At 38.6% G+C, this 16,627-nt stretch overlaps 1 protein-coding gene across 1 annotated transcript; it reads right to left on the reverse strand.

Moving 5' to 3' along the window:
- Positions 1-15,912: 15,912 nt before the first annotated feature.
- Positions 15,913-16,557, reverse strand: LOC127110213 (uncharacterized). Its single transcript, XM_051046081.1, has one exon. The coding sequence runs from the start codon at positions 16,555-16,557 to the stop codon at positions 15,913-15,915; it is 645 nt and encodes a 214-aa protein (XP_050902038.1).
- Between the last annotated feature and the right edge of the window lie 70 nt (positions 16,558-16,627).

Genomic DNA, 16,627 nt, shown 5'->3' on the forward strand with positions numbered 1-16,627 from the left:
CAAAAAATGCTAGAGAAGTTGCTCAACATTGGAAAGATAGATTCGAGGCATTCCATCAAGACAGTGTGATATGGCTAAGGGAAAGAGAGCAAGTCATTGAGGATTACGATACCTTCAGGAGAACTATCAATTTCTTGCAAGAGGACAAAGTTGGGTACCGTACAAAGCTCAACAGTTTGGTAGAATTCTGCAACTGGACGACCCGAGAAATACCTTGGAGGTTAAGAGAGGCAGTGGAAGGATTGGACCAACATGGCACACATCCCGCTGTAATCCATTTTGTTATGATGTGTGAGGGGATGGTGAAGAGGTTCAAGTTTGAATTAGAAGAACTCATAACTCGAAAGACTGCTGTGTGATTCTTCTATTTTTCTTATATTCAGTTTAGTATTTGAGCTGTATCGATTTGGGCGGTTATGCCTTTGTACTCCACTTTAAACATTTGAATAGAGGAGGATGATCCTCATTTTTATTTCCTGATTTTATGTTTTCTTCAAATGCTTAATATAACTACAATCGTGATGAAAATTCCCTAAAAATAAAATATGCATGACATTCGCATCCTCATTATGCATCACGCTTCATGGAAACTCAAAAAACATACCGAACCTTTTTACCCTTTATTCAGCCACACTGACTAATCAACACCGCTACGAGACACGAAGCAAATACAAGATGACATTAGAACAAGTTGAGGCCAACCAGGTTACCATGAGGACAGACATCAATACGATCCAGGAGAAGATGGATCAACTGTTGGAGACAATGTTGGCGATCGCTCAGAGAGAGAGGAGCGAGGAGGAAGAAGCTAGGGAAAAAAGGAATGATGGCACGCCATGTCCGAATCCCCAAGACGAAAGTTACGTCCCCACCAAGAAGAGATTGGTTCAGATACCGGTAGGAGGCAAGGGAGATGGAGACCGTGCAGAACCTTCTGATACGTCTACTCATCATGGATCCGAGATTGGAGATGACCAGTATGATGCATTCTATATGCCCGATCAACCAAAGCCCAAGATACTTTCAGATCCTGCTGCAGATAGGCTCCGTGCACTGGAAAAGAAAATCAAAGCCATAGAAGGAAACAACATCTTCGATGCTTCTTCCATGAACATGCGTTTGGTATCGAATTTAGTCATCCCGGCTAAATTTAAAACCCCTGATTTCGAGAAATACAAAGGACAGACTTGTCCAAGAAGTCACTTGGTGATGTACTTCAGGAAAATGGCTGCTCATACCGAAAATGACAAACTACTTGTATACTGTTTCCAAGACAGTTTGAGTGGAGCATCTCTGAGATGGTATATGAGTTTAGAACAGGGCCGAATTCAAAGTTGGGAGGATTTGGCTGACGCGTTTCTCCGTCAGTATAAATACAACTTAGATATGGCACCCGACCGAATGCATTTGCAAGGGATGGCTATGAAGGAGAGTGAGTCATTCAAAGAATACGCCCAGCGGTGGAGAGAATTGGCTGCTCAGGTAGAGCCACCATTGTCTGTGAAGGAGATGACCGAGATATTTGTGGACACCTTGAAGGATGCATTCTTTGATCGATTAGTGAGAAGTGCCGCATCTGACTTCGCACATCTCGTCACGATTGGGGACCGCATAGAGAAGGGGTTGAGGGATGGAAAGATTCCTGGAGCAGTGACAACATCTAGCGCACCAAAGAAATATTCTGGAGGCTTCCCAAAGAAAAGAGAATGTGAAACAAACGCCATATCTAGGAACTATAAAGGGAAGCAACAAGCTTCATATGGTCAAGTCGCCGCCGTGGTACCTATACCCTATCAACAGCCAATGTAGCAACAACAAATGTATCAACCACAACATCAACAACAAATGTATCAACCACAACATCAACAACAAATGTATAAGTCGCCGCCGTGGTACCTATACCCTATCAACAGCCAATGTAGCAACAACAAATGTATCAACCACAACATCAACAACATCATCATCAGCAAAATACCGCACCACCAAGATAGTTCAAGCCAAGACCTCCAAGAAGACAACTTGATCCTCTACCAGTACCATATAGTCAGATATTCCCATATCTGCAGAAGGAGGGCCTTCTAACATTGAGGGAATTAAAACCATCCGTTTTTCCATATCCACCTGGATACGACGCTAATGCCCATTGTGAATTTCACATGGGAGCACCTGGTCATACTTTGGAAAACTATTTCGCATTTCAGAATCGAGTACAAGACCTGATCAAAGCCAAGGCCGTTTCTTTCACTCCAAGACGCCCGAACGTGAATACCAACCCTATGCCGACGCATAAGGATGCCTCCTTCAGTGCCATTGAGGAGAGTGATGAAGGCAGACTGATCCGTAAGGTTGAAGAGATTCAAACCCCTATCACCATGATAGGAGCACAATTGCTGAAGAGTGGTCTGATCCTGGAAGAGCTGGTTGAGGAAGAGAATAATGAAGAGTTGAGGAGTTTTATACAACAAATGCTGGATCGAGGTGAGTTACAGATAACTTACCGTGTCAAGAGCAAGCGCCAGGAAGAGATAGTCGTGGTAGATATTCCCTATGATGAGATCAAAGTAGAAATACCTATAATCCCGTTGGTGATAGAGTTCCCAACACCATTTGAATATAAAGATGAGAAGGCATTCCCATGGATATATCAGCCCAGAGCTTTTAAGCAGGGGCAGGAAGATCAACCTTTAATGATTAACGGACCAAATGTCACTTCAATTATGGGCCCAGCGGGAATGACACGCAGCGGCCGGGTGTTCGCACCAAGAACTGTTGATACTTCTGAGAGAGCTAAAGGGAAAGAGGTTGTTGTCCAGATCCCTATCCCTAATCAGGGGATGCAAGACTTGCACCTATCTCCTAAAGCTGGTGTCACTCGTGAGGAGGCTGAGGAGTTTTTGAGAATAATCAAGAAAAGCGATTACAAGGTGGTGGACCAGCTAAACCAAACACCTTCCAAAATTTCCATGTTATCTCTCCTACTTAACTCAGAAGCACACAGGAATTCGCTGTTGAAGGTACTGAGCGTCGCTCATATCACCAAGGACATAACAATAGAATAATTTGATGACGTGATAGCTTGTGTGACTACTGGAAATTTCATGGGTTTTAATGATGACGAACTACCGATTGAAGGAAAGAACCATAACAAGGCTCTCCACGTCTCTTTGAAATGCATGGATACTATACTATCAAGGGTGTTGGTAGACATAGGTTCCTCATTAAACGTCATGCCAAAGACGACTTTGATAAAGCTTCCAGTGGAAGGAATAAGTATGAAGCCCATCACCCTAATCGTAAAAGCATTTCATGGCTCAAGGCGAGCAGTAATAGGAGAGGTTGACTTACCAACCAAGATAGGTCCAACTATCTTCAACATCACGTTCCAGGTCATGGATATACATCCTGGTTACTGTTGTTTACTTGGGAGACCCTGGATTCACTCCGCAGGTGCTGTCACCTCCACTCTGCATTAAAAACTAAAATTCATTACAAATGACAAGATGATTGTGGTTGGAGGAGAAGAAGATATCTTGGTTAGTCACTTGACATCTTTCTGATATATCGAGGTGGATGGTGAAATCACTGAGACACCCTTCCAATCCTTTGAAGTAGTAAATATGATGGCCATTCAACAGACCTTGGAGGTTCCGAAATCAAGGCCATCCATGGCCTCATGGCAGGGAGCTAAAGCTGTTATGGAAAGTGAAGACGCACAAGACTGGGGCAAAATGGTGGAATTGAAAGAGAAACGAGACAAGTTTGGCTTGAGATATGACCCGTCATCACACAAAGTTGGTAACTAATCTGACAAAGAGAAGATTCCTTTTGTGGAGAAAACATTCACCAGCGCTGGCCATATCTTTGGCAAGCAGGTGGCAATGATCAGTGAAGAAGACCGCAAGGAGGGGGTGTCCAGCTGGATGCGTCAAGCCGCACCTAATGAAGAACTAACAAACTGGAAGGTTGTGGAAGTTCCCCAAATATTTCAAAAGTAATTTTATCATTTTTAGACAAAACCCTGTGCTCTGCCCAAGGCACAGTGGCATGTTGTAGGGCGTCCTTTATCTTTTTCAAGAGTTTTTTTATCATTAATGAAATGACGTTTTGCATTCAAAATTTGGTTCCTTTTCTTTCGTTTCGTATCTATTTACAAAAATGGCAATCAAATTTTTATGCACGCACTTTCTAAATAAACTGCATAAATCATAACATGCAGAAACACCACCGAGACCATTGATAACAACACTGCTATGGTCCAATATGACTTTGATTGTCCAATCTACCAAGCTGAAGACGAAGTGGGGGAAGATTCCGAACTCCCTGAAGAGTTGGCCAGATTACTCAGACAAGAAGAAAAGGTTATTCAACCACACCAGGAAGACGTTGAAGTTATCAATCTGGGAACATAAGAAGATAAGAGAGAAGTAAGGGTAGGCGCGACGCTTCAAGATACAGTAAAGACAAGACTGATAGAGCTCCTCCACGAATATGACGACGTGTTTGCTTGGTCATACCAAGACATGCCCGGATTAGACACTGACTTCGTGACCCACAAGCTTCCCCTTAAAGAGGAATGCCCTGCTGTCAAACAAAAGCTAAGAAGGACGCGACCTGATATGGCTTTCAAGATCAGAGAAGAAGTGAGAAAGTAGTTTGACGCTGGTTTCCTAGAAGTCGCTAAATACCCACAATGGGTTGCCAACATTGTATCGGTGCTGAAGAAGGATGGAAAAGTCCGCATGTGCATGGACTACCGAGACTTAAACAGAGCTAGTCCCAAAGACGATTTCCCATTACCTCACATTGATGTACTGGTGGATAACACAGCTCAATTCTCCGTGTTTTCCTTCATGGACGGTTTCTCAGGATACAATCAAATTAAAATGAATCCCAAAGACATAGAGAAGACCACGTTCATTACTCCTTGGGGCACCTTTTGTTACAAAGTAATGCCGTTCGGTTTAAAAAACGTTGGGGAAACATATCAACGGGCCATGGTGACTCTCTTTCACGACATGATTCATGAAGAGATTGAGGTGTATGTCGATGACATGATTGCCAAATCCCAGACAGAAGAAGAGCACATCACCAACCTGGAGAAACTATTTACTCGTTTGAGGACGTTTAGGTTGAGACTTAATCCTAATAAATGCACATTTGGGGTTCGATCTGGGAAACTTTTAGGCTTTATTGTAAGCAAAAAAGGAATTGAAGTAGATCCTGACAAGGTTCGAGCCATTCAGAACATGCCTGCACCAAAGACTGAGAAAGAGGTTCGTGGTTTCTTGGGGAGACTAAATTACATCGCCAGGTTTATTTCTCGCCTCACTGCAACATGCAAACCAATATTCAAGCTTCTGAGGAAGAATCAAGGTATGGAGTGGAATGAGGACTGTCAGATAGCCTTTGATAAAATCAAGGAATACTTGCAAGAGCCACCGATTCTAATGCCCCCTACCGAAGGAAGACCTCTCATCATGTATCTAACTGTGCTCGACGAATCCATGGGTTGTGTATTAGGACAACAAGATGAGACTGGTAGAAAAGAGCATGCAATCTATTATCTGAGCAAGAAATTTAATGATTATGAGACCAGATATTCATTACTCGAGAAGACTTGTTATGCACTCACATGGGCTGCTAAGCGTCTAAGGCAGTACATGCTAACTCACACAACTTGGCTGGTATCTAAAATGGATCCCATCAAGTACATATTCGAGAAACCAGCTCTCACTGGTAGGATTGCTCGATGGCAGATGTTGTTGTCAGAATATGATATCCAATATGTTACACAAAAAGCGATCAAGGGAAGCATACTAGCAGACCATCTTGCTCACCAACCACTGGAGGATTACCAATCTTTGAAATTTGACTTTCCAGATGAGGACATAATGGTTGTTAAGGATGCTGAAGACTCGAAACTAGAGGAAAGCCTCGAGCCAAGAGCAGGCTGGACGCTCATGTTTGATGGTGCCTCAAACGCAATAGGCCATGGAATTGGGGCAGTGTTGATGTCTCCTAAGAATTTCCATCTACCATTCACCGCAAAGCTTTGTTTTACCTGCACAAATAATATGGCCGAGTATGAAGCTTGCATACTAGGGTTGGAAGAAGCTATTGAGTTGAAGATCAAGATACTAGAAGTATTTGGGGACTCTGCTTTAGTCATACATCAGATCAGAGGCGATTGGGAAACAAGACATGCTAACTTAATTCCATACCGGGATTATGTGCTGAAGTTACTCCTAAAGTTTGATGAAATCACTTTCTCTCATATTCCTCGAGAAGAGAATCAGATTACAGATGCCTTAGCAACTCTGGCCTCCATGTACAAATTGATATGGCCCAACCATCAGCCTCATATTGAGATTAGGCGTTTTAACGAACCTGCTCATTGCCTGACAACAGCAGAAGAGCCAGATGGTAAACCTTGGTTCTTTGATATCAAACAGTATCTAGAGAAGCAAGAATATCTGGCAGGGGCTTCCAGCCTTGACAAAAGGACCCTCCGGAGGTTGGCATCAAAGTTCCTCTTGAATGGGGAGGTATTGTACAAGCAAAACTACGACATGGTTTTGTTGAGGTGTGTAGACAAACATGAAGCAGATCAGCTTATGAGGGACATACACGAAGGTTCTTTCGGTACGCACGCCAATGGGCATGCCATGGCGAAGAAAATTCTAAGGGCAGGTTACTACTGGTTGACGATGGAAGCTGACTGTTACCATTACACCAGAGCATGCCACAAATGCCAAATCTATGCTGACAAAATACATGTACCGCCTACCCCACTGAATGTCATAGCATCACCTTGGCCTTTCTCTATGTGGGGCATTGACATGATTGGAATGATAGAACCCAAAGTGTCAAATGGACACATATTTATCTTGGTGGCCATAGATTATTTTACCAAATGGGTGGAAGTCGCGTCTTATGCGAACGTCACAAAGCATGTAGTCGCCCGTTTCTTGAAAAATAACATCATATGTCGATATGGTATTCCCAACAAAATCATCACTGATAATGGGTCCAATCTCAACAACAAGACCATGGATGAGTTATGCGCAACATTCAAGATCGAGCACCACAACTCATCACCCTATCGACCTAAGATGAATGGGGTTGTTGAAGCTGCAAATAAAAATATCAAGAAAATCATCCAAAAGATGGTTGTTACGTACAAGGATTGGCACGAGATGTTACCTTTTGAGTTACATGGCTATCACACATCGATACGAACTTCAACAGGGGCAACTCCTTATTCCTTGGTATACGGTATGGAAGCAGTTCTCCCTATAGAAGTAGAGATCCCCTCGATGAGAGTCCTGATGGAGGCTAAGCTAGACGAGGCAGAATGGGTTCAATCAAGGTACGAAGAGCTCAACCTTATTGAGGAAAAACGCTTGAAAGCGTTAGGTCATGGTCAACTCTATCAGAGGCGTCTTAAAATGGCATTCGACAAGAAAGTTCGTCCCAGGGTGTTTCATGAGGGAGATTTGGTACTGAAGAAAATCTTGCCCATTCACAAAGACTCTAGAGGGAAATGGACACCAAATTATGAAGACCCATTTGTGGTGGTTAAAGCCTTTTCCGGAGGTGCTCTAATTCTAGCAACTATGGACGGTGATGAGTTGCCGCTTCCCACCAACGCTGATGCTGTTAAAAAGTACTTCGCCTAAAAAAGTGGAATAATAAAATCCGCTAAATCGAAAACCTGACAGGGAAATTTAGACAAAAATGGCTATCCCGGTGGATCGAAAACTCGAAAGGGAGATCCAGGCAAAAATTAGGGATGAAAATAAAAGAATTCGACCCGCTGAGTTGAAAACCTGAAAGGGCGACTCAGGCAAAAATGGGTATCCCGGTGGATCGAAAACCCGAAAGGGCGGTCCAGACAAAAGTTAGGGATTAATTCCAAGGCAAAGAGTTGTACTTACGGACATCTGACATACCCTCGAAGACAAAGAATCAGTCTACCTCACTTTTCAAAAGCAAATTGCTCGGGCTATCAAAGACATAAGGATCATAGCAGTGTGGAAACTTAATAAGGACTCAATTCTCATTGCGATTTTGTTTCTATACACAGCAATTACCTCATTAAGGAATTGCGTCTTTATGTACAATCACCCATTTAAGGGTCAAATCAATAAAAGAGAATTTTTCTCAACAAAGTGTGCCCAAATCATTTTTTATTTTATCTGTTTGTTTGCAAAGAACCTTTTGTTTTTGATAAACATCACTTTTTAAAAACTATTGGAGAAAATAAAACGCATGTTTTAATAAAGTGGTAAAATTGCTTTTGAAACAGTAAGCAAACAAATCCTTTAGTCCCCAAGATTCACCATTGTCTTTCATAAAGGTGCAGGACTGATTGTAGACGGTTATGTTCCTTCCAACTACTGATTTATACCTCTCATAAATGTACTCATGGTATAGCCAGACCGGGGCAAGGCTCCACCACATTTCCAACAGGAACATTGATAAATCATGGACGGAGTATCGCGTGTTGAAAAGTCTGAATCTTTCAATGATTTGGAACAACCCAAATATATTCCCAAAACCACCTAGCAGGGGCATTAAAATTTAATCTCCATTGATCGCCCCAAATGATAAAAAAATCCATACTGTTGGCATCATACCTCAAAGCGAAATGTCCTAACCGGGGCATATCCAATTACCCAGTTGCATTCCTACATGCATCACAAACATCATTTCATGCATAATTTCCTGCCAAACAAGGGAATTAAAAAAAAACACAGTCATATCAATCATCAGCATACTCATGCATAACACTCCCACAAAATAGGAATTTCAGCAAAATAAAAATCATTCGCATTCCTACATGCACAGCGAAATATCCCCAGCGAAAATTGCATACTTGCATATATCCCATGCATCATCACATGCCTGGATTTCCCACCTAAAGTGGGACATTATACAAAATCAAATATAAAATAACAGGATCCAAGGTCATTCGTATATGTCTCGGACATTCCTCATTCCAAATTGAAGTTATTACCCTGCATATGCTCGTGGGATTATATCTCATAAAATCGTTTTTCAACTTTTTAATAATGATATTCCTAGCATTTTTCTTTACAGTCATTGCTCCCCAAGCAGAGGTTATCCTAAAAAGTCTTATGAGCTTTTTCCCCTGCAGAGCATTTCTAGTAAATCTCCCCGAAAAGGAGTCTTTTCTTAAAAATTCCCCTAACAGACGAATATTCGAGATACTGCTTCATTTATCTGAAGAATCTCATTTCTCTGTTTGAGATACTGCTCTAAGTTTCCTCGAAGAGTCTTAGATTCAATTAAGGTATCATTCCCTTGTTTGGAATATCTTAATTCTATCATATAAGATGTTGTTTCGACTCGACACAGAAAATCTCATTTTTACTGTTTAAGATGCTGCTTCATCAATATGAAGAGTCTCATTTCAGATTTTTTTAGAGATACTGCTCTAAGTATCCTAGAAGAGTCTTAGATTCAATTAAAGTATTTTTCCCTTGCTGGAATATTGTAATTCTATCATATAAGATGTTGTTTCGACTTGATACGGAGAATCTCACTTTTACCGTTTGAGATACTGCTTCATCAATTTGAAGAGTCTCATTTCAGATTTTTTTAGAGATACTGCTCTAAGTATCCTCGAAGAGTCTTAGATTCAATTAAAGTATTTTTCCCTTGCTGGAATATTTTAATTCTATCATATAAGATGCTGTTTCGACTTGATACAGAGAATCTCACTTTTACCGTTTGAGATACTGCTTCATCAATTTGAAGAGTCTCATTTCAGATTTTTTTAGAGATACTGCTCTAAGTATCCTCGAAGAGTCTTAGATTCAATTAAAGTATTTTTCCCTTGCTGGAATATTTTAATTCTATCATATAAGATGTTGTTTCGACTTGATACGGAGAATCTCACTTTTACCGTTTGAGATACTGCTTCATCAATTTGAAGAGTCTCATTTCAGATTTTTTTAGAGATACTGCTCTAAGTATCCTCGAAGAGTCTTAGATTCAATTAAAGTATTTTTCCCTTGCTGGAATATTTTAATTCTATCATATAAGATGTTGTTTCGACTCGATACAGAGAATTTCACTTTTACTGTTTGAGATGCTGCTTCATCAATATGAAGAGTCTCATTTCAGATTTTTTTTAGAGATACTGCTCTAAGTATCCTCGAAGAGTCTTAGATTCAATTAAAGTATTTTTCCCTTGCTGGAATATTTTAATTCTATCATATAAGATGTTGTTTCGACTCGATACGGAGAATCTCACTTTTACTGTTGAGATGCTGCTTCATCGATATGAAGAGTCTCATGCCAGATTTTCTTTATATTGCTCTAGCATCTTGAAAATTTTTGAGTTTTAGCTAGGGATGTCATTCCATTGCTAACATATCTCGATTGTGACGTCCAAGATACTGTTCTGACGACTCCTAGAAAGTCTTGACTGTTCCATTTTACTGTGGGATGATGTCTTTTGCCATTTCTCACCGCATTTTCTTCCTGTATTTTCTTCCTTTCATTGCCTAGGACAAAATTTGGGTCTTCTTGTATTTAATTATCTCCCACCGTGAATACGTAAAGACTACTGTCATTATCACTTACCGGTTTGAGGTAATTAAATAGGGGCAGCTGTCATACCCCAATTTTGTCCGGCCATTTTGGTTTAATCCATGAGATTTCTTTGTTTCAAAAGTCTCATATTTAGATTTTTGTGTTTAGATTAGAATATGTGTTGTTTTTTAAATTAAAAGTTCCATATTTAGATTTTTGTATTTAAAATAGAATTGTGTTGTTTTTTTAAATTCAAAAGTCCCATATTTAGATTTTTTGTATTTAAAATAGAATTGCGTTGTTTTTAAATTAAATCACTATATTTAGTTTCTTTGTACCTAAGTTAGAATTATGTTGTTTTTTAGATTAAGTCATTATACTTAAGTTAAAAGTGAATTGTTTAAAATAAAATAAAAAAGAGTTGAAATTAATTAGCATGAATAAATATCGAGTTAAATTTTGAAAGTTTAAAAGGTTGAATACATAATTATTAATGGTCATTAGACTTTTAATTCAATAAGTTACATAAGTCCAAATACACATTTTGTCATTAAAAAAAACTAAACTAAATAGTTACATTTTAACTATGTGGAATTTGCTGCAAAAAGGTCCCTAATTCTAATGGCCAAGACTAGCGCGCCTCCAAGTGTATTGTCTTACAACCTACTTTTTCTTCCCATTCCATCAAAGCCACCTCAGAGTTGTAACCTGCAAAGAGAAGAAACAGCTTATTTAAAAAGCACTTTTTAGAAGCGCTTAAGAAACTGCAAAACAACAAAATAAATCACTCAGTTTGAAGCTTTACCCAGAAGATTAATCTAAACATCCAAAAAGCACTTTTTACATTAGCTTAAAACAAGAACAGATCAAATCCCACATAATCTGGGATGAGAAAATCAAAAAGAGAAATGAGTTTTTTAAGACTTAATCCTTTCTTCATAATACAACAGGGGAGAAGTTAGCAAGAACGGAGTAAAGATATCTCTCTAAAAACCCTAGAACACACATCAAGAACAACATAACAATATTTCATAAAAAAAAACCTTTTCCAGCACTGTTACTCTGCAGAAATAGAAGCAAAAACAACCCTAAAGCTCATTTTTATGATAACCTCTCAAACTCATCATCAAGGTTTGAGCAAGGTTGAGCTATAAACCCCAACCCAAAGTGTTTAACAGAGAAGAAAGAGGAGAAGATCTCAGAAATTTATAAAAGATCGCTTACCTCGCCTCGCCGAAGTTTGAAAGTCGGGCTAGCTCCAATTTGGTATTTAAACTTCTCCTTTGCATGTTTTGATGTTACCATATTGTTCGTATCGCCTAGTAGGCCATAAACCCCATGATTATCGCGTGAAATTGCTGTTGTATTGAGTTTAATTTTGAGTTGAAAACCTAGGTTTCTTGTTGTGTTTATTTTCTGACTTTGGCTCTTTGGACTTTTTGATTTGGAAAATTACATGGCTAGATTCGGGTTTACAAGTGTTTGTTTGGTTAGTAGTTTGATATGATTTCTGAGTATTCGTGACGGCGTCGCCATGGCTATACAAAGGGGCCGTCGTGGATTTGTGTTGTTCCCACCATGTTTGATTCAATGTTGATGTTGGTGTTAGAAAAGAGGAAAAGAAAAATGAAATAACAGAGAAAGAGAAAGTGAAAAGCGGGTAGAGGGAGTGTGAAGATTATAAGATTCTTTTGTTATATTTTTCTGTATATTCCATTTATTATAATAAATTCTTATGGTTCTCTATATTGATAGGGGTACTGAAGGGACATGATTGTTAATATCTCTATGCATTAGCTGTTGAACCTAGGAAAGAAGCGACATTCCTTTTTCCATTTTGATTGTTTTTATTTTAATAAAGGATGCTATCATGGTTGCTTAAATGTGTTTGTACTGACTTCCCATTGCCCTATGCATGCTTTTAACCACTATTTCCCTTTCGGCGCCACGTCAGCAGCTTTAATGGCTTTTGTTAAACATTGTCGAGATCGACAACACGCTGTATTACTGCTAGGTTTTTTATTATTTATTTTCTCTTTTGAACAAATTTATGTTATATTGGTTCCACTTCAGATTTTTTATTTGGATCGTAGAGCGTGGGCTTTGAGCTCACTTAGCTTGAAGGACTGTTTTGACATAAGCTCATTTCGGATTTAAATTAATTTCTAGTTTTTTCTCCCCCAAAACTTGGTTGTATTAATAAGTAGATACCAATAGTGAAAATAATAAAAATTAATAAAAACATAAATAATATTATTAAGAAGATAATTTGTATTTTATTATATCGTCATCTCAAAATTATTTAACTCGATAAAGTCTAATAAGTTCAAATTCAACATGTTTAATTAATACACTCTTCAAAATTATTTAAATTAATTCTGGATGAAAAGGAGAATAGTAAGCCTCCGCTTCACTATCTCTCGATTATTCGAATAATTGGCGTACGCCATATTGCTCGGATTTTTGTCATTCAATTAAAACCCTAAAAATTCCATATAATTAAAATCACTCTCCCAAATTAATTATAAATCCTAAAAGTTTTATTTTAATAATTAATCTTTGGATGTAAAAGGGATTAGTAAACCTCCGTTTCACTATCTCTCGATTATTCGAGTAATTGACGTACGCCATATTACTCGGGTTTTTGTCATTCAATAAAAATCCTAATAATCACACAAAATACAAATCATCTTCCTAAATTAAGGTAATACTCAAAATATATTTTTTTATAAACTTGGGATGAAAAAGAATATAGGAAGCGTCCGCTTCACTATTTCTCAATTTCTCGAATGATTGGCGTACGCCATATTGCTCGAATTTTTGTCACCGGATTAAGACATCAAACCATAACATTTCAAATCATTTCTTTTAAATCAACTACAAATTCCAAATTCTTTTAATTCTAAATTACCGATAATTAAGGATGGGAGGCGTTTGCCTCACTATCTTCCGATTATTCGAATAATTGGCGTACGCCATATTGATCGAATTCTCGTCGTCAAAATTAAAACGCAATCGAATAATTTCAAATCACATTTTAGATCAAACACAAATTCACAAAATAAACTTTAACTTAAACTTCAATTGAGAATGGGAGGGGTTCGCCTCGCCATTCCTTGATTATTTGAATAATTGGCGTACGCCACATTGCTCAAATCATTGACTTTTCAAAACCTACAAATTCAAATTTAAATTATTTTCATATATCAAATACAATATCTAAAAACATATCTTTTATAAAGTAAACTTCGGATGATAAAAGATGGGAGGCGTTCGCCTCACCATCTCTTGATTATTTGAATAATTGGCGCTCGCCATATTGCACAAATCATCGACTTTCGATTAAAACACACTAAATAAACTTGGATAAGGGAATAAGTGGCGCTCGCCTCATTATTCTTTGAATAAGCAAGTAGGAGGCATACGCCTCACTACCGTGCATATTCAACATCCACGAACAAACTTTCAAAATAATTCGAACGAAAAAGGAGTAGAAGGCGTTCGCCTTATTATTCCTCGAAAGAATTGGACGATTGGTGTGTACCACATTGCTCAATCTTTCGTCGTTCTTCAAAACACCCTAATGAATCAAACTAACTTCTCGTCCCCGCGCGATCGAAACCAAAAACATCAAACACATCAATTCAACATTGTCATCCCCGCGTGACCAAAAGTCTTTTCGAAAGAACATTGTTAATCCTTTCTAATGCGCACCACAAACCAATGCTTAAGCCTCCGCTGAGAGTAGACAAGTCAGCGTTTAGCCTTTAGAACACGATCTACACATCCGTTCATTAAAAGACACCAACAAAACCGTAGTTCCCCGAACTAAGAATGCTCTGATTTCCTTATTGCACCATAAGGATACGTAGGCACGAGATTGCGAGATCTTGGCGAGCACACTAATAAAAAACCTCCCCTTTCTCCTTCCTGAGGTCTCCATCCATATTATGTTATCTATTTTAAATCACTTGAAGAAAGCGAATAACAGTCAACTAACATTCAAATAGCAAATCAGACTAAAAGGTTCCTGTTGAGTACAACGGACGTGAGGGGTGCTAATACCTTCCCCTTGCGTAATCGACTCCCGAACCCGAATATGGTTGCGACGACCATTATTCTATTTTCTAAAAGGTTTTATCGATATTTTCCTATTCCTTCATTGGGATAAATAAAGTTCGGTGGCGACTCTATTCGAACTAATTTTTCCGCGACCATTGCGAGGAATCGTATTTTTCGAGATGCGACACTATGTTCTGATATATATGAAAATATATGCAGAAATTTCTTGAAACTAATGTTGTAACAATGAATTGAATTGTTTTGAAAATATTTGAAAAAGGAAATTTGAAATGATAAAAAGTTATGCATTTTATAGTAGCAAGAAAACTCTTGGAAATCATGACAATGTTTTAGAAAATATTCAGAAATATGTTGCAATGATTAGTGAAAGGATCACATGAAGAGAAGCAATGAAAATATGTTTCAAATTTTCAGAAAAACTCATGATGCTTTAGTGACAATCGATTGGTCTATGTAGACAATCGACTGTTTCCTTATTGCAATGTTAAAACATTCAGAATTTAACATGTGACAATCGATTGGTATAGAGGGACAATCAATTGTTGCAAACTTGGGATTAACTTTTTTTTGGACAGAAGCAACATGAAAATCGATTGGTCATCTATGACAATCCATTTTTGTATGGAAAAATTTGAAAATTTTCTAAGTTAAAACCAATTTTTTGAATGATCAATATGCATAAATGTTCTTGAACACCTAGGTGATGAAAATAATGAATGTGTATCACCTTAGATGAAAACATGAACTATTTCCTTGAGAGGTCATATCTTGATCAAGACCAAACTCGTGAAAAATTAAGTTCTTTAATCTTGACTTGAGCATGAAACAAACTTTCTCTTCTTTCCAACACATTTGTCTTCATCAAAACATCTTCATAAGAGATTTGTCTTCACAAGATTAATGGTAGTTTGTTGTATCAAAATACTTGTATATTAACTCGTAAAAATAGTTGAAGACGTGATTATTTTCCCAATAGTTTCAAACCATCAAAGAGCGGAGTAGGCATAGCAAGAACGGTTGTCTAACCACTATATATCTATGTATATTCCCTTTCTTCCGTATCTCTCTCTCTCTTTAATTTTCGTCATTCATAATGTAAAAGTTAAATGATAACATAATTTGTATGTCATCTAGGTTATATCATGCTTGTAGTGATTTATTGTATAAGCATAGATCTATGTTGCATCAAACCTATTGAATCATGCTTAAGTCGATTGTGATAAATGACATATCTATGTTGAGATATTAAACTTCTAAAACAAAAATTCATTTTTTGAACTCCCAAGCTTTCATATTCTTACCCATCAGAAAAGCACAGTAAGCATCAACACAACCATAACCAACTTGATCTTCGCTCAAATTCTCTTCACTCCAATCACTTTTACCGATATCTCTGCTCTGATCCAACTCATAACCAACGCATTTCTTCACAATCTCTTCCATTGAAGCACCGGCAAGATCTTCATTGCATAATTTTGCCGCGTACAGCCTTAGATCAAGAGGATCACCGAACATCTCCAATTCATGCTTAGACGATTTCAGTTTCCGATTATCGGATTGGTTACAGAATCCTACAAACGTGTGGTTAGGATCGTTAAGGAACCGTCGGAGGCGTTCCGGCACGGATTCGGCTTGCGCGAGTTGAAAGATAAGACAGCGCTGACCGACGCATATTTGCAATGTAGCGGCGGTGATATTTCTACGGCGGGGTAACCACTGGACGCCGAGGCCGACGACGAGTTGATTCTTTCTGACGTAGTGGCGGCGGAAGAGGAGCGTGGTAGTGAGCCACTTTTTGACTACGGAAGGGAAGGCGGTAACGGTTACGGTTATTTTTGTTCCGTGTAAGTCGACGGTGTAAATGCTGAGCTTTTCGAAATGATCACCGACGTTTACGTTTACGTTGGCCATTTTCTTCTTTGCTGGAAGAGTGTGATGAATGGGAAAGAAAGTTACTCATACGTTTTGAGACTCTGGGTTT

Source organism: Lathyrus oleraceus, chromosome 1 (assembly GCF_024323335.1).
Source record: "Lathyrus oleraceus cultivar Zhongwan6 chromosome 1, CAAS_Psat_ZW6_1.0, whole genome shotgun sequence".
In the NCBI taxonomy this organism is placed as follows: Eukaryota; Viridiplantae; Streptophyta; class Magnoliopsida; order Fabales; family Fabaceae; genus Lathyrus; species Lathyrus oleraceus.

Excerpts from the sequence above, each read along its gene's own strand:
- LOC127110213 (XM_051046081.1), bottom strand. The coding sequence starts at position 16,557 with ATGGCCAACGTAAACGTAAACGTCGGTGATCATTTCGAAAAGCTCAGC.